The sequence below is a fragment of the Hyperolius riggenbachi genome, chromosome 2 (assembly GCF_040937935.1).
Source record: "Hyperolius riggenbachi isolate aHypRig1 chromosome 2, aHypRig1.pri, whole genome shotgun sequence".
Lineage (NCBI taxonomy): Eukaryota > Metazoa > Chordata > Amphibia > Anura > Hyperoliidae > Hyperolius > Hyperolius riggenbachi.
In genome coordinates this window covers 133,218,404-133,237,186 of record NC_090647.1, presented here as the reverse complement: position 1 = coordinate 133,237,186, position 18,783 = coordinate 133,218,404, and the positions used below count along the sequence as shown (strand labels likewise).

At 43.3% G+C, this 18,783-nt stretch overlaps 1 protein-coding gene across 1 annotated transcript in view; it reads right to left on the bottom strand.

Moving 5' to 3' along the window:
* DCTN2 (dynactin subunit 2) overlaps positions 1 to 18,783 on the bottom strand; it is a 53,019-nt gene that overhangs the window by 18,853 nt on the left and 15,383 nt on the right. The window contains exons 3-6 of the mRNA XM_068267437.1: positions 5,300 to 5,396; positions 3,123 to 3,184; positions 2,592 to 2,690; positions 1,673 to 1,833 (exon numbers count right to left, since the gene is read on the bottom strand). Of these exons, the coding sequence (XP_068123538.1) occupies positions 1,673 to 1,833; positions 2,592 to 2,690; positions 3,123 to 3,184; positions 5,300 to 5,396 (419 nt within the window). The remainder of the gene's footprint in view (positions 1 to 1,672; positions 1,834 to 2,591; positions 2,691 to 3,122; positions 3,185 to 5,299; positions 5,397 to 18,783) is intronic.

The following is an 18,783-nucleotide window of genomic DNA, read 5'->3' as shown; positions in this document are numbered from 1 at the left end:
ACATGTTCAGCCATTCTCTGCCCAGCACGTCCCCACACAGCTTAGTCATGAGCTTCTGCTGTGACAGTCGGCAGCTACCATGTGCTGAGCCAAACAGTGCACGAGCTTGCTGGGAAGACGAGATCTTGTGCGCAGAGGTGAAGAAGCGTGTCCTGACAGCCGGGCACTTGTGATCTAAGAGCGCAGTTCGCGGTGACTGTGGTTTCATCAGCCGGGCGGTAATTTATTTTACCTGGGCGCTCCGCCCGGCTGATTGATCCTGGGGAGAACACTGAAGTATTCTATGTTATCAACAGGATCCGTTCATCATGTCAGTCCAGAACAGATCAATTTCATCCACATCGGTAAACACAGCGCAAAATCCCGACTTACAAAATATTTACGGACAGTGGATGCATTTCCCACAGAATCCTATGGTGGAGACTCATCTGCTCCGGACTGCAACCTGACACAAAACGCCACACTGAACTGTCCATTACAAATGGGCATTTTGTGATCCGTTCCAGTGAGAATTGAGCCTTAATAAAGAGCAGCTCAAGAGCAATGAAAGACAACTATGTTATTTGCACTTTGACCTTGTATTAACCTCCGTGGCGGTAGGATTCCTTTCTGATTTTAGAGTCTAAAAGCAGTACAATTTTTTCATTTTTCATGTGGTTTTAGACCCTAAAGGCAAGAAAAAAAAATCATACCATGAGAGAGCCTGGAGCAGCCCTTAAAGAGAGTCTGAAGCGAGAATAAATCTCGCTTCAGACCTCATAGATAGCAGGGGCATGTGTACCCCTGCTAAAACGCCGCTATCCCGCGGCTTAACGGCGGTCCCTGATCCCCCAAATCCTCTCCGTGCAGCGGGGGAGCGCTTCCGCATTGGGGCAGGGCTAACCACCGCAGCCCTACCTCCGCCTCTCCTCCGCCCCTCTCAGTCTTCCTTCACTGAGAGGGGCGGGGGAGAGGCGGCGATGCGCGTCTGATAGACGCGCTGAGAGGCAGGGCTGCAGCCGTTAGCCCTGCCTCCAGGAAGAGCAAAATTTACGACCAAATTGGTCGTTGATTTTGCAGGGGGGGCTGGGGGTGAAGGGATCCCCGTTTAGCTACAGAATAGCAGCTAACTATGCGCTCTGAAGCGAGATTTATTCTCGCTTCAGAGTCTCTTTAACAGCACTTACTTACCTCCCTGAGATGTAGCACTGCTGTTCTTCCTCTGTCCTCTAGGTAGCACTGTAACCCTAAAGTGAGATTGCCAGCTGTCATCATGATGACATGGCAATCTCACCAGGGGTATGCAGAGGAAGAGGAATAGCCGCCAGTGTCTGTATCGCCCAGGAGTTGAGTGAGAATGCCCGCTGCGCGCAATGCTCTGTATGGACCTCCCGGCGGCTACCAAGAGTATAGCTTGGGGTTACCTCTCCGAGCTGCGTTTTTCCACCCCGTGTGTAGCATGTGGTTACCACTAAGGAGGTTAAATAAGTGCCAAGGCCCTAATTCAATAAACTTTTCTCCTGCACTTTCCCACTGGAGATTGAAGCCTCATTAATACAATACCTATTCAGTTGGCAGCAAGCAAGACAAATTAAAAGTTTATTGTACATAAAAATGAGAAAATACCTCTTGAGGGAGACCACAGGAGAAAAGTTTACTGAATCAGAGCTGTGTTTGTTCCAATAACACTTACTTTGCAAGCGCTCCGTCAGGATCAGTCAGGTTGATAGCAGCATCCGGTCCCAGCAGCTTCTCTAAGTGGTTAGATACTAACTGTTGCTTCAGAGTGGCTACTTGTTTGGCTAGAACAACGGGAGTCAATTTTTCCTCAGTGGATGATTCCTTGACAGTGCTCTATTCAAAAAGACACATAGGCAGGATTATACATTTCATATACACAATTAACCTGAACCATAAGCTCACACTCTGAGGGGATTCAGTTACAATAAAGAGGAGCAATATAAAGAAGGTAGACCGATAAAACTCCAAAATAAACTAGAAACAATGACCTACAGGGTTGCTTCTCAAGAGTCCCACAACCAATTCTCCTCAGAAAAAGGGAAGTCCGGCCAAAACATACTTGGGATTTTATTTTAGAAAGCCTGGAAGAGGTTTATAACCGCAGCTTGTACATATTGTACTTTTACCTCACTTCCTACTGTCACCAGAAAAAGTAACAAGTCTCTTCAATAAGACAGCTTAGAGATGTCATTTTCCTCAGTGTGGGGAAGGCCTTATTCACACTATGAGTTGCAGTGAGACTCACTGCACATAGTCTGAATTTTATATCAGAACATGAAAGTCCATAAACTTTCATTTTATCATTCACACTACAACAGTGAGTTGCTGTGCAGTGCATTTCAACTCATCAGAAGTTAAAACTCATGGAAATGCACAACAACTCACAACTCATTCACACTCATTGACTAGTGTGAATGAGCCCGAAGGGTTATAAGATCTTTCAGTTTTATTTCCCTTTTGCCCTTGTTGGAGAAATCCACTCTTTCCTTGTTATGTGGCTGGCTTCAGGAAGTGAGGGAAGTTGGTCCAACGGGGGATACAAACATACATTTTAAACTGCCCACAACTGAAAAAAAAAAATAAAGTGTTACCTGTATTTTCTCCACTTCTTGTGTCAACTCCTGTACCTCATGAAGCAGCCGCTGATACTTCTGCTGTGGCGTCTCCTTAAGGCCAATTCCTTCTCCTAGCTACAAAACATATACAAGGTGAGAAAATGTCAAGAGGGTGCGGGTCCAGTGGTACTGTGCTATTTACTAGTAACATGTAAATACAGCTCCATCTCCAAGCTGTGCTCTTGTGTGGAGAGCCTGATTGCATGACATTTAAAATATACTTCATTGCAGGACGAAATTTAAAATCGAAGGGCGTGGGCATGTGTAGTAGGTTCCACTCATTCCCACCGCTCTCCTCCACCCCCCTCTGTTAGGTTTTAGCAGTCCCCCACAGCTACTTCCGTGTTGGGAGGGTTGTTGAAAAGTGCGCAGACGCTGCCCAGCAATGTACGTCCTTGATTGTGCAGCCGGGAGCGCTCTATGTCACAAATTCCTACATGAAGAAATATTCAGCATATACAGCGAAATATTAAGCGTAAGCTAAGAAAGCATGTACAAAATACTTACTATTTCATATTCACCAGATTCATATCCTGTCCTTTTCGACTTGCTGATCCTATCGGAAAAATCTGCAGAACAAAAGGGATTATCAATAAATGTCAATCCTGCCCTGCAACCAACAGCATCTAAAGCTTGAAAAGATATCCCCACTGCTGCCCTCCGGTGAAAAATGTAAACTTTACTACACTTCATAAAATACATGACTTTATAATTTATAATTCCTCTGACTTATTGCAGAGTAAACCTTCACATCTGCAGAATTTGTACTGGAAAAGGTGCACCTATACACTCCACACTGAGCACTGCCAAAGGTATACCTGCAAAATGGCCAACATCTACTGTATTAATGATACTTAGACTTCATTAATTCTGCCCACTAAACAATATCACTGGCAGCCTCTTGACAACCAGTGGATTTCCTGCCTTGCCAAAGCTTACCCTAAACATATAAGCAGTGGCTGGGGTCATACAACCTATGAAACAAAAAAAAAACAACTGATGAGCATGTGTGAAATGATTTTATAGTGTATATCACATCACTGTTGGGTTGGGAATCTTAGTGGAAAAAACTAAACAGAAGCATTAACGTAGCTGCAGATCTGAAACAAGGTATCTATGAAAAGTAATGCCAGTTTACCATTTCCTCCAAACCTATTAGCCCAAATTCCATTACACAAACAGATTAACTCTTACTGCATGCAGAACTACTGCAATGAATGCAATGAAGTAGATACAATGAGCACTAGTCACATCTTGACCTTCTGCTGAAATCCACAAAAGGTTCATAAATAAGAATACTCAAGTGACAATGAATTGTTTCAGAGAATTAGACCATGGTCACTGCATGCTGCACAGCCCTCGTACTTAAATGATACGTCCAAGGTGAAAAAAACAAAACAAGATCTACTTACAAAGGGGCTTCCTACAGCTCCTGGGCAGCCAATCTGTCCCTTGCCGCAGCTCCGGTGTCCCGGGATTCCCTCCGTGGAGATGCCGACCTCACCAGGTCGGAATCTTCTGCAAGCGTGCGGCTGCGTTGCTCGCGCTGTCGTGCCCTGGAGTGCCAGAAGTACTGCACCTGCGCAGAACACTCCAGACCAAGCGAGCACGATTGTCATGGTCGCACACAGGTGCAGAAGATCCCAACCTGCAGGAGGTCGGCATCTCCAATGGAGGGGATCCCAGGACACCGGAGCTGCGTCGAAGGACAGATCGGCTGCCAGAGGTTGGAGGAAGCCCCAGGTAAGTAGATCTCTTTTTTTTTTCACCTCAGACGTATCCTTAAAGTGTGCAGATGATAATCCAAGAAGCCTCTAAAGTCAATGAAATAGTAGGCCAAGAAGCACCTATACCAAACAGATAGCAGGTTAAGAAGCACTAAACACAATAGATGATGGACCAAGAAACACCAGCAGCCTACCATATGTAGACTGCTCCTACTGGCACTTTTTCAGAAAACAAAACAGTAGCAGTGAATGCAGTTTCTCCATTAATGATAGACAATGTTGCTATAAAAATGCACAATTCTCTTTATCCAAAAACAAAATCCATCATTTCAGGTTAGGTTTTAAACTAGAATAGATCTTTAATTTTAGTAAATAAAGATGGTTGTCTAAAACTTCTGATATTGTTCATTTAAGTTGATCAAAGTATCATACCCTATAAGCAAGTTCAAACTTAAAGAAAACTAGAGACCAGTTAATATAAAAGATTTATACATACCTGGGGCTTCATCCAGCCCATGCGCACGGATCGCTCCCACGCCACCGTCCTCAGCCTTCTCCAGCTCATGTACTGGTAGCTTCGGCCAGTCGCAGCCAGGTTGATGCAAGAGAAGTGCGCTCTTTACATATCTCTCCAGCAGCCACAGGAGAGATACAAAGAGGGTGCGCTTCTCTTGTGCAGACTGGCTGAAGTTAGGGGACCCGGTACCAGAGCTGGAGAAGGCTGAGGACAGTGGCGTGGGAGTGAGCCGTGCGCATGGGGCTGGAGGAAGCCACAGGTAAGTATAAATCTATTAACTTGTCTCTGGTGCACTTTAATGAAGGACACATACCTGACTACATTCGCTACTGCTTAGTTTAAATTTCGTTTTTCACTTGTAACAGATATCTGATGTATATCTGCAGAGTGTGGTAATCAAGTTTATATTACACACCCTTATCACATATGATCACACCTACCTAGTCCCTTGGTTCCAACCTTCTTGTCTTTAAATTTGTCATACGCTGCATTGGGGTTCACAATGATATGCTCTACACTCGTACTGGTCAGCTCCTCCTGTATTCAAGGAAAGAAAATGGTATAAGAATTACTAGACTGAACGCAAGTCTCGGAATACAAACACACCCAAGGCAAACAACCACAGAATAACACAAGTGAACACAAAACACAAACTAAAAAAATTTATAATGAGCATTCATTGATTAGAGCTATTCACGATTCCAGCTACTTTACTGAAATGTTTTCATCAATCGAACATAAAAGTATTTAAAATAAAAGAATGATCGCCGATAGGAGACAAAGAAAAATGTAAATGCAAATATACCTACCATACCTATTAACTACTAATGTCTTAAAAATCTGCCATATTTCAAATGTACTGATAACACAAACTACTAAACAAAAAAAAAAGCATGGAAGTAACCAATAAAACATATTTTTGGTCACATGATTGCAGTAACCAGCCTTCCATGAATAACTGCAGTGTTTGCTAATCTGCTGCATTAAGGAATAACAGAAAACACAACAAAAATCATAAAGAAGTACAGATGGCACCAAATTTACATCGGTCCAAAATGTAGGCAAATTAGCTGACAGGACTTGCTGATTGGGTTATAGACTTAAATCTAGAGACTGAAACTGATAACCATGCAAAAGGAGGACACATCTATGGAACGCAGATGAAGGCAAAGAATATTTATTACAATATTAAGTATATTGCAGGTTACACGGATTTAAGAAAATATAAAAAGGTAAACCAAATCCTGGGTTTTATGACCGGTTTTACTACAAATACAAGAGCAACAGAAAAAAGAAAGGGAAAGAGGGTGAGAGATGAGAAGTTGCACTACTGCAACTCTTTTTTTCTTGAAAATAATAACATTTTTTAGTGCCTTGCTATTACCAGTCTGACAGCACAAGAAAAATAACTGTGTTCTTAAAGATATAAGGGCTTATTTTAACTGCGGTCGAAGTCGTTTTCATGCGGACACGGTTCCCGTTCTGCTGTGAAACCTCAGCCCGAGTCGCTAAGCCATGCCTTGCCATGGCTACAGTGATTCAGCTGCATGCTGCAGAAATTTGCAGCATGCCAACCACATTCACACCAAAGTACAAAAACAGACAGGCAGCGTTTCCCCGTGCAGCTTGCCTGCAGGGAAGCGCTGCAGATTCGGCCCAGATTCGGGCATAGTGGAAAGAGGCCCTTAAGTGTGGTGAAGTTGTTCTGTCATTCTCTAACATACAAGCTGGAGTAAGGCCTTCAGACAGGCAGTGAATTCACCACCTGTCAGCTGCTTGCCTGTACTGGCCGGGCGCTGGTTAGCACCTGGTACTGGTGCTAGACAGGTGCTAGACAGGTGCTCGCCCCCTCCCCCCCCCCATAGAAACACATCTGAATGCAGCCGTAGCCATACTCAAAAGTGACATGTCACTGTCCTCTGCCGCCGGGTAACATGTCAGCGCTTGACATCCATGTGCTACAACTGCTGCAATTCAGCTGCATTTAAAGAGGAACTCCAGTAAAAATAACGTAATAAAGAAAGTGCTTCATTTTTACAATAATTATGTATAAATGATGTAGTCAGTGTTTGCCCATTGGAAAATATTTTAAATCCCCGATTTACATTCTGACATGTATCACATGGTGACATTTTTGATGTAGCTGCTGCTTGCTGTTTTGGCAGTTGGAGACAGCTGTAAACAGCTATTTCCCACAATGTAACAGGGTTCACAGACAGGAAACTGCCAGAAGTACCTCGGTACTCAGAGCTTCTTGTGGGAGGGGTTTCACCACAATATCAGTCATACAGTGCCCCCTAATGGTCTGTTTGTGAAAAGGAATAGATTTCTCATGTAAAAGGGGGTATCAGCTACTGATTGGGATAAAGTTCAATTCTTGGTCGGAGTTACTCTTTAAATTGCTCTGGCTGGCAGCAGATGTGACTCTAAACTGCTCAGCAAGCCCGTCTGACTCAGCCAAGCCATGCATACACTAAGAATATCAGTTCAGTTCATTAGGGGTGGAAATGTTAAAGGACAATTGAGAATTTGTTAACAAAAAGATGTTAAATCTAAAAGCATAGAACGCACTTGCATAAAATAAAGAAAACAAAAACCATGGAGCAATAAGATCCTGAGTGCATTATTGTGGTTAGCTTCTCCCTTTACCTAGGCTGCCATATGTGGGACACTTATGCCCAATACGCACCATGCAACCTTTGGCATGGCTCCTGGCGAGGTGATAAAAAGTTTAAAAAAACACCTGTGTCTATCAAAATGCATGCTGAAGTGTTGCATAAACAGAACGGGCAAAATGATGTAAGCTCAGAGGCCACCAGCGCATTCAGAACTTCTAGGTGATAGCTTAGACGCTTCTAAAGTCTGGAAGTATTTACGCAAGCAGAACATAGCTGAATTCCTCAGCTTCGACTCTTTCAATATAGTATAAAAAATAAAACATGACTTCTAGCAAAACTTAGGGGGCAAGGTATAAGTTTATCCAAAAGTAACCAAAAAGGCATGCCAGCTTCACACTTACTGGAGTGTCAGCATATACATACAGCACAGATAGAGCACTGGGAATATATTGCAGTGCCCTCTGCATGCAGGGGAAGATGTGTCCTTCCTATTGGACAGATGGAAATATCTGCTGGCTGAAAGAGTTGTACTGGTCAGGTATGTGCATTGCGGAAATGCAACAGACAAACCCACAAAGGTGAAGATGGACGTGTGAACGGGCTCATAGGAAAGCACAGGTCCATTCTGCAAGTCCATTGGTTCATTGCTGGGCACTCTGGTAAGTGGTGCTGCAGCAACCCTTAAGCCTTGTACACACGCTAAACAACAAATTTTACTTTGTTGGATGATTGTGTGCAAAAATGTGGCCAAGCAACCAGCAACCTACATCAGGCGTTTTTCCTGATCCATTCGGCAGATCAACTCAGATGACTGTTGGGCAGATATCACACAGTTGGCCACGTGTCTAAAATGTTGTTTAAATGACACTGTTGTATTGAATGTGCGCTTGTCGTGCATAATGTCATTTCTGCTTCCGTGAGCAGTATTTAAATGAGTTAGTCGTTTGCAATATCTGTGTGCGGAAATGTCAAGCCTTTCTAACGACACTGCCTGTAAAGTCGATTCCCCAACATAGGTTGTCTGTTTTCGGCGACTTTTGTTGGGCGTGCGTATGGACCTTTAGGTGAACAGAGCTATTCTGTTTTATTTCATCATATCAAGTGTTTGTAATAGGTGTCTGACAAATCTTTCTTTTATCAAGGCAAAAGAGTGCATTAAAGAATACCTGGGGTATTAATGAGGATGATAACTAAACAGTTACAGAGAAAAAGCAGACATTATAACAATAAAGAGAAATAACGAATGCTAAACTAAAATTCAGACATAAGATAAAGAGCAGATGGAAGACAGCATAACATGTAAATAAAACATAATGCAAAAACTGAAAAATAATCACAGAAAATGGAAGATGAGACAGGACATAAGACACAGACCATTTTCTTAAATCCATGTGGAATCTGTTCCATTTGGAGCATGCTTACACCAGCTGATTTGGTATTAATGTATTGGTAGTATTCACCAGGGACATGGGTCATGGTAAGAAGACCACTGATTTGAATAGCTGTATGGTCAGTAAGAAAGAAAAATCCAAGTTGATGCAGAATTATGCAAATGTTATGCAAATTTATGAAGCGTTAAAATGGACCAATCAAATAAAACCAAGGTGGGATTTGATTGTCCATTTTCAATCTACATAAATTTGCAGAATTCTTTGCTTCTCACTGACCATCTCTTGTTTTGAGTTAGTTCAACAACTTGCTCATAGATGTGCGTTGGAGAAAAAGCCCTGCAGGATGCATGTGTGGTGTGCTGACCTGTGTGGGTTCCATTGGATGCAGCTTAATGGAACGCACATGCTTGTTACAGCCAGTTCAGGCATGCATCTGGTGTGAACAAGCCCCTAAGCTATGGTATATTAGTACAACATGGAAGCAAGCAGCAACATAGCTGAAGAGCCAGATAACAATAAAACAGATGGAGTCAGATAGCAGGCTTCTTACCAGCTCCTTGCAGATTTCCCCAAGAGGTGAGTGAAAGATAAAACAAATACAGTTACAAATAAAAAGAAAGAAAAGAACCGGTATTAGACAAGTACACATGCACCAACTTCACAATTAGCTCACAGTACCTGTAGTTAGGATCCAAACTGGAAAAGAGTTCAGCTATGTAGGTCATTTCCTAGTGAAATTGAATTACAACTAGTGTCCATCTAGACCATTCCTGTGCAAACTGATAGACATTGATGGCTTCCATAAAGCTTTATCTATTAATTTTTCAATTTTCATGAGAACCAAAATGCTGCAAATAAAAGAATGCCAGCAATTACGTGGATTGACACCATATGTGGCAGAAAGACCCTACTATTACCGGTACTACTAATAGCAAATCCAAGCCTATAAAGGGGCAACACTATTAATGCCAAGCTGTAAACTGAACCCTTTTATAAAATTGGCAGGTGTAGGAAAAATGGTGGTTAACCAAGCATCGCCCATACCCAGTCCACAAGGACTACTCAAGAGGGGCACCAGTTCAGCAAAATCATATTGATGCTTTTCTGTACCTAGTGGGTAGATGCACACTTAAAATGTTAGTTGGCAGTTTGGTGGATAGATGTAATTAGTCACAATGGCTTTAGTGGAAAGCAGTTTGTTAGTACAGCATGTTATCCTGCAACAAATATGGTTAATGGAATGGAGAAGCAGGAAATAAGCTTTTCTTATTCCCCTCCACTCAACATACACAAATACCATATACACTCTAGTATAAACAGATGTGTGGCAAAAGTCGTTTTGTATCAAACCTCAGTTTAGATTATTGTCAATGCAAAGCGTATCATGATGACCAGTCTGACTGCTGCCAGTGTTCACTTCACTGAATAGAGTCTTTCCCACACATCTGAAGCCCCCCTCCCCTGCACAGTCAGTGACCTCGCTTGCTTGTGTTCCAATCACCATGTCTATGTTTGGTCATGGCTGTCAATCTCTGCTGCCAAGTTTTCTAGGTTCTCTTTCTGCTGGTAAAGTCCTCCAGCAAGAACCCAGATAGGACAGCAGCAGAATGCAGAGAACAGCATTGGCAGAAGAGAGACTTGGCCACTTGAACACTGGAGCTAAAGCACTCCCTTTCCAGCACACTATATCGCGTATCACTCTGCAATTAATAGGGGAATAACTTGACAGACTGGAGGGTCCTGCAGAGGATCCTCTGCTATGCCCCCGGAGGATAGTATTACAAGGACACTAGTGACAGGAGAGCCACAACCCGGGCTGGGAACCTATGAGGGAAACTGCGAGTTGACATAAGCACTAAGGGGGAGCTTTAAGCCATGTATACACTTACATTTTCTAATTACAAAATCAAGATTGATTGCGTTAGACAATGGAACTCAAAAGTTTGTGCATGTGTTCCCCTGACATCCTAACGGGAAAAATCACTGTCCATTGGCCACTAACTCACCCTCCTCATCCCCTCTCCATAAATCAAACATGCTGCTCGATCTGGAGCTAAGCAATATGACTGTACTGTACTTGTTTAATCTGCCACCTGAAACAATCCTAAATTACTGATTTAGGCAACAAGAGCTGCATGGCTACAGGACTACACTTGAGCTTCCTCCACCCTATTGAACTCTCTCCCGCCGCCCATTAGCACTTTCAAACAAGCCCTCAAAACTCACCTCTTCAAGAAGGCCTACCCTGCCTCACCGATGACCACTCTCTGCTGAGTCTCAATACTGCCCTACTCCTATTGTGCCACCCCCACCTTTAGATTGGCTTTGGCAGGGCCCTCCAGGTGTGTATCCTCCCTGACTGTGCACCCTGCCCAAAGAATAACATGAACTTGAATTACTTTGACTACTATTTCAGTGAATGGTCTGGCATTGTGCGTCTTACTGCTTACTATCTGTATTGTGTGGTCTGTCACCCCTATCATTGTCTGTAACCGTCTTTATTGTCCAGCGCTGGGTAGTATGTGGGCACTATATAAATCCAGTAAATAACAATGGTTCCCTTGACCCCAAGGTTGACCACTTTTTATTATTTTCTCAGGTAAAAATAGAGGGCTTAGTTCATTTTCAGATCTGTTTATACTTGAGAATACATCATACACAACACATTGGTGGGCCCTTTAGTAGCTAAAGAATAATAAAAAAAAAAAAAAGTAATTATGTAATTTTAGTAATTAATAACTTACAATACTAACTTACAAAATTTTTTGAATCAAAGACCTGAAAATAACCCCGACTCAAATGTCCTGCTCTTACTGACAGCAAACAACGCACAATACTCTACTGCTTATTCATAAAAGTATTGCTTTGCCTATGGTACAGCAGTAACATAAGTCTTAATCTGCAACTTTTTAAATAATTGTTTTTTTTTAACCCGACCCGATCCCTTGGGCCGTCTGCATTAGCCCCATCTATTATGGCTGCCAGGTCCTGCCACGCCTGCGCAGTTTTCATAGCCGCGAGTGTGGCTGCACAGTCCTCCTCCAGCCCAGTCATGGCTCCCGGCAGTCTCACGCGCTTTACCTCCACGAGACTGCCGGGAGCCATGACGGGCCTGGAGGAGGACAGCCAAACTCGCGGCTATGAGAACTGCGCAGGCTCGGCAGGACCTGGCAGCCATATTTGATGGGGCTAATGCAGACGACCCGAGGAATTGGGTCGGGACCCGACCTCCAGGGGGAAAATAAGTAAGAGACCACGGCGGAATGAAACAGAGGGTGCGGATGGGGTCCTCTGTGGATAAAACTTGCAGCCAGGTATTTAACTTTTTTTTTTACAATTCTCACATCGTAAGTCCTTTAAAGGATTGCAGGTTCATAGGTTCATAACTTCAGCTTAAGCGCTTCCGGCCAACGCTAATTGAATTTTACGCCTTGTTTGGGACCGGTTATCCCTGCCAGGGCGTATATTTCAATAAGCAAGCCGCTGAGATCCGCTGCTACCACCAATCGTGCTGCTCTCCCACTGCTGCAGCTCACTCACCCAGACATCACTATCACAGCAGAGGGAGCCAGTCAGAAGCCTATTTCATTAGCTCTTGACCAAGTGGTCACTGTGAGACAATCCCATTGCCCATACAGTTCTACGGGGCTATTCACTGTGCTGCATTGTAATTGATTGCGTTATTCTAACTCGCTGCAAGCAGATTTTGCATTAAAGTCTATGTCCAGCCTCCACTTCAGTTCACACTCATAACGTGTGCATTATAAAACATATCACTGTGAACCTAGCCTTTGATTTCCTGCATGCTGCCTAAACTGATATAATAAAAACGTCTAATTTTGCTTCAGAGTTCACGCTGTACAACATATAATCCATACCAAAGCCTCCCTGTGACATGCTTGCCGCAGGGCTGGGCAGCTGGGACTCTGGCGCTCTACAGCTCCTATGCACAGGCAGGGCTGGGCAGCTGGGACTCTGGCGCTCTGCAGCTCCTGTGCTCAGGCACAGATGTAGATGACTTTATTCTTTGCTGCACTGAGCTCTAATCTAACGCCTCTGACTCAGAAACCAATTTGTTCCTCCAATGTTTCAAAGGATTATTCCTAAGAAGGGATCAGGATGATAGGAAATGTACGTGCAACTATCCTGAAATGAGATTTCATGTTTTAAGCTTAGTTTCTCTTCATGCTGATATCATCCAAAATACACTGCATCTTTCAGTGACTGGAATATCAATGTTATTATTCTAACATTCATATTAAATAAGTGGCTTTATCTTTAGCTGAAGCATTGTGGGGCGGTTTGTGAAGGTGGTGGAAGCAGTCACAGGGGAGACAAACACTGTCCATTCCAGAAGACTGTCAGCCTAATCTGTGTACCAGCAGGCCCTTGTGAGAGACCAGCAAGCATAGCAATTCAATTACGGTACGTAACTAACAAGAGAAGAGGCCCATAAGGGACCATTCACACTCGGAATCGCAAATGTGAGTTTTTCTATACACGATTTGCAAATTCTAACATTGAAACGTAATTGCTTCAAAATCGAGGAAAAGCACTGCATATACAGCATTTCTGCAATCGCTGCAGTGAGATCGCTGCCGCACACTTTATATTACATTAGCGCTTTTTAAATCGCAAGCAATAAAATGCGCTGCAGAAATTGCTAGGAAAGCTCACCAGTGTGAATGGGCCCTAAAGGTTATGCCAGCTTAAAAGTTCCTTAGAACTACCTGAATTCATAGTATGGGATGGTCTTAAATACCGAATAGCTGAAACACCTGCATGTAAATGGTTCTAACAAAATATCTGTAATATGGATCCGGCATCCCTGTGAGTCACCTGAGTGACGTCACTTTTCTCCATGCAGTATAGCAATACACTGAGTCACTGACCAGCTCTTAGTTTGCTGGTTGGACATAAATGATCATCACCTCACTGATTACTCAGTCCTCTGCTGTCGCCTCAGGTCACTTCCCAGTATGAAGGAAGGATAACTGAGTAAAGCCGTAATAGCGACTGCCATTTGGTAGTGGCCAATCCTCTCTGAATCTGACTGCTGAGGGGGAGGTTATAGGAAGTGAATGCAATTACTGATGCGTCCTGCTCTGACATTTAAACTTTTAGATCTTTATATTATTTTTAAACACAGACTAAAATGATTCAAGATCGTTCAAATTTTGTATGTGTGACCGTGCCATATAAAAGCATCATGAAGCAATATCCTTTCAGTTAATGGATCTTCATGGGGGAACTGAAAACATAACATACATTTAGTGGCTATAAATCCCCAGGAAAACCTAACTTGAATGTTTGCATAACCAGGGCTGTGGAGTCGGTCCAAAAATCCACCGACTCCGACTCCTCAGTTTAGGATTCCACCGACTCCGACTCCACGACTCCGACTCCTCTAATTTGCATATTACAATTTTGTTGATTAAAAGTATGTAACATGAAATTCGTCTCTTAACTGCCAACGCTTAGGAATTTTACAAGACAACTGAAGTGAGAAGGATATGTAGACTACTATATTTATTCTCTTTAGACTAAAACTAGTCCTTGGTAAGAGTACTTGTAAAAGGTACAAACCGGAACAAAGAACATCTATCAGGACCTAGGCAATGTAAGTGTGGGTACATGTAAGAATGATGTGCAGGTACTCTGCAGGGGAATGAGGGGATTGTAAACAGACAACACCTCTGTGTTCAATGTGCACAGCATTCTCAGTGGATTCCCTGCAGCTCTGTTGGGAGTGCATATGTAGAGTATAGTACTACTGTGTAACAAAGTAAACCTGAGACAGATGAAATTAAAGTTTTATACATACCTGGGGCTTCCTCCAGCCGCCTTCAGGATAATCAGTCCCTCATTGTCCTCCACCACCTGGATCTTCTGCTATGAGTCCAGGTACTTGAGCCAGTCAGGCGTAGTGCGCATGCACACACTCCGCCGCCAGGAGCATACTACACCTGTGCAGCACTATTGCGCAGGTGCAGAATGTTCCTGGCTGTGGGAGCGGCATGCGGCCGGACAGCGCTGACTGGCTGAATTACCAGGACTCATAGCAGAAGATCCGGGTGGTGGAGGACAGCGAGGGACTGATTAGCCTGAAGGGGGCTGGAGGAAGCCCCAGGTATGTATAAAACTTTACTTTTCATCCGTCTCAGTTACCCTTTAATTTGTAGTCACCAAACCAAATTTTAATAACATATCACATTATTTGATTTCATCAGCAAAGGGAGTGCATACATTTGCATAAATCAGCATCAATGCAGAATTATTTCCATCTCGTTGACCATCTCTATTAGTGACACGGCTACACATCAGGCTTTATTCTTACAGCATAGATGTTATTTAGTATATATAAGAGATTCCTGTGTACACATCATATATACAGTCACAATCAGATATGTATATCTGACCTTAAAAATACGGGGACTGCTTTATTGAAGCAGCACAAGTAACTAATTTTGATTGGTTTATTTCATTTTTGTGGACTAAACACAGCTATTACTGTATATATACACATTATTTTTAATGACTATTATCTGAGAAATAGAACATTTTATCATATTTTCTATTTTAATTACAGTTACAAATTCATTAGGAGTCGGAGTCGGTGCATTTTTTCCCGACTCCGACTCCAGGCACCCAAAATTGCCCGACTCCACGACTCCGACTCCACAGCCCTGTGCATGACTAGCTTCAACCCTTTAGTAGCCAAATAAAGTAAAACTTGGCCCAAATGATTCCTGCCGCTGGGCAAGTGTGCCTTCCCCAGCCTGGCAGTATCGCATGGTACACAGAGCGGGCGGCAGAGAGCTTTTATAGTTACCTGTTCAGACGGCTGGATCAGCTTCTTCTCTCCTCCACAATGGGGGCGATGTAATCCCGACATGTCTTCTCGGTTCCATTCAGGAAATGACATGTGATCAGGATCCAGTAGACCATGTCGGCATTACAGTGGAAAAGGGGTGATGGAAGAGTCATCACCTCCTCTCCACCACTGGTTGGCGCTGTACTGGTCTCTTGGATCCCGATTACATGTCATGTGATTGGATGTGATCGGGACCCAGAAAACCTGTTGGAAGTTCAGAGCTGACGGTGGAGGAAGAAAAGAAGCTGTCCGGAACAGGTAACTATAACTGCTCCCTGCCGACTGCTCGTGTGTGAGATTTGCCGGCAGAGGTGTAGAGCGCACAGCAGTCTTCAAATGAAAATTTTAGTTTGTAGCTGCTAATGGGGTAAAACATGGTTGAATAAAATCAAAACAACTGTAGCTGCATTTCCAGATATGTATACAGAAGTTGTAGTCTATATGCAGGCTAATGTGCAGCAAAGATGATAACATTTCTGGGTAGTCTGTCGATATAACCGGAATTGTAAAAAAAAAAAAAAAAAAGCCCTGGAATATGGATATAAACAATTTTTTTTAAATACAAAACTTATTATAAATGACATAGCTAACAGACTCCGCTCCAGCTGCACACGTGCCAATATAAGGAATACAAAAGTACAAGTATGTTTAACTTATACACACTGTACCGATAATGGCAGGGCTCCTATCAAATGCAGATGCAGCCAGCAGAACTGCTGATCATCATGTAAGATAATCCAAATGATGTGGAAAATAATGTGCGGACATAAAACCAACAAGAGAGGATTCCGGTAATACCGTTAATGGCTAACTGCACATGGTTTATTGCAAGCTTTAGAAACACTAAGGGCTTGTTTACACTAGGAGCGGTGCTATGCGGCTACATAGCCGCATCACACTGCAGGTGTCCTGAAACACAGGCACAGCAATGGAAGAGTTTCCACTGCTTGCATGTTGTGTGGAGCGATGCAGATTCTCGCACGGCTGCATCCGACCGCAGCCGCGTCCCACCTCCTCCAATACACTTCCGAATCGGGAGATGCGGAAGTGATGCGGCCGACGGCGGAAGTGATGCGATGCCTAGGTAGCCGCATTCGCATCACTTTGTAGTGGAAACCGTCCCTAAGTTTCTTCTTCAGGCATGATACAGAACTGAATTACAACTGTACCGCAACCACGGAAAATAATACATGCTAAAATAATGTGTTAATAATACTAAATGAAAGAGCAGCGGTGCTAAATGTGAAGCATAGTTGCAGACTAGATCAAAGCAACAAAACTAAAATACCAGTAATCCATGTGTGACGCATACTTACTCCACAATGCAGCATATAGAAAGGAGAATGGGAGTGGGAAGTATAAGATATACTGCTGCCAACTGCCACGTGGGAGTGGGAAATATAATATATACTGCTGACAACTACCACAGGGCTATGGAGTGCAGACGTAGGAGGCAGAAGCTACTTCTCCAGGCTGGCATAAGATTGGTCTCTTCCTTCTGCGCTCCATGGTACTGTGATAAATGGCATGGTATTTTTTTCTTCATTTCCAGTCTTTTTGGGGAAGTGGCACCATGTGTAATCCTCATGTGTGTATACGCAGATTTTTTTGCCTTAAAGGGAACCTGTACTGAGTAAAAATATTTAAAATAAACACGAGGTAACGTCAAATGAACATTACATAGTTACCTTGCCATCAGTTCCTCTCAGAAGCTCACCATTTTCTTCTGACAATAATCCCTTCCAGTTCTGACAATATTTTGTCAGATCTGAAATATATCAGTTGCTGTCAAGTAAAATATCAGTTATAGCTGAGAGGACAACTGATGTACCTGGTAATGTCCATATTTCTCTATGGCTCAAGTGGGCGATGTTACAGTTAAACTGTGTGCTGACCAGAAAGCTGTTATGGGTAATGGCCATTTTCAAAATAGAGGACGGAAAATTCCCTTGATCACAGTGAACAAACAGGACACGGGACAGGAGAAAGAGACTGAGGAGTAGACTACATGGGAGGCAAGTATGACTTGTGTATACTTATTTTGTCTTAATTTTCAGTTCAGGTTTTCTTTAAAGAGAATCTGTACTCTAAACTTCTTAGGGCTCGTTCACATCTAGCCAACGCAGATGGCTGTGTGATCCGAACGCAGCACATCCGATCGCACCCCATCTGCGCCGCTGCCCGCTGATCCCATCCATTGACAGTGCCGAGGCCTCACAATAAAAAGCATAGCTTTCTATTCATTATGTTCTCCATGGCCCCTCTGTGCTGTTTCTGCCACTCCCTGCTGCAATCCTGGCTTGTAATTTTCAGTTTTAGGCAGTGTTTACAAACAAAAGACATTGCTGCTAACCAGAGTAAGATAGGCTGAGAGGAGAGCTTGGAGAGGGTGTGTAAAGCTTCTGCCGATCACAAGCAGTGCTGCACATTCCACACATTCCAGCCTGAGCCGACAGAGGAAAGAAGATGAGATTTATTACAGAGACAGTGCAACTAGAAAAGGCTGCAGTATGCCAGAGCACATTAGAACAGGTATAGAAACTTATAGGATAGAAGAAAAAAGGCTTAACATTTTGTTACAGAGTCTCTTTAAGAATTTTAGTAATTCCCAGCCTTTGGTATTGTTGCTTTAAATGAATTTTATGGACTTGTTCAATGTGCATACCTTATTATAGAATATTTGGGAAACCCCTCCCCCCTCTGGAGCTCATCCACAACTCTAGGATGGGCTCTAGGGCAACAAAGATTGCGAATGACCCATCTCACCCGGGTCATCGCTTCCTCCAACAGCTCCCATCGGGACGGAGGCTCCGTGCCATCCCTACCAAGACGTCAAGGCACAGAGACACCTTCTTCCCCAGACTCTTGAACTCCCTATAAGTGCCATGGCGCTCCCCTCACACTTATAGGAAGCACCTACTTAGCTGCCCACTACCCATGGTACACGAGTGTTTTTATTACTGCGTTCAGACGGTGTTATCTTGTTTTGCTTCTTGATATGCTACTGTCACAAGGTTTTTCTTACTCTGTCACGTCTCTGA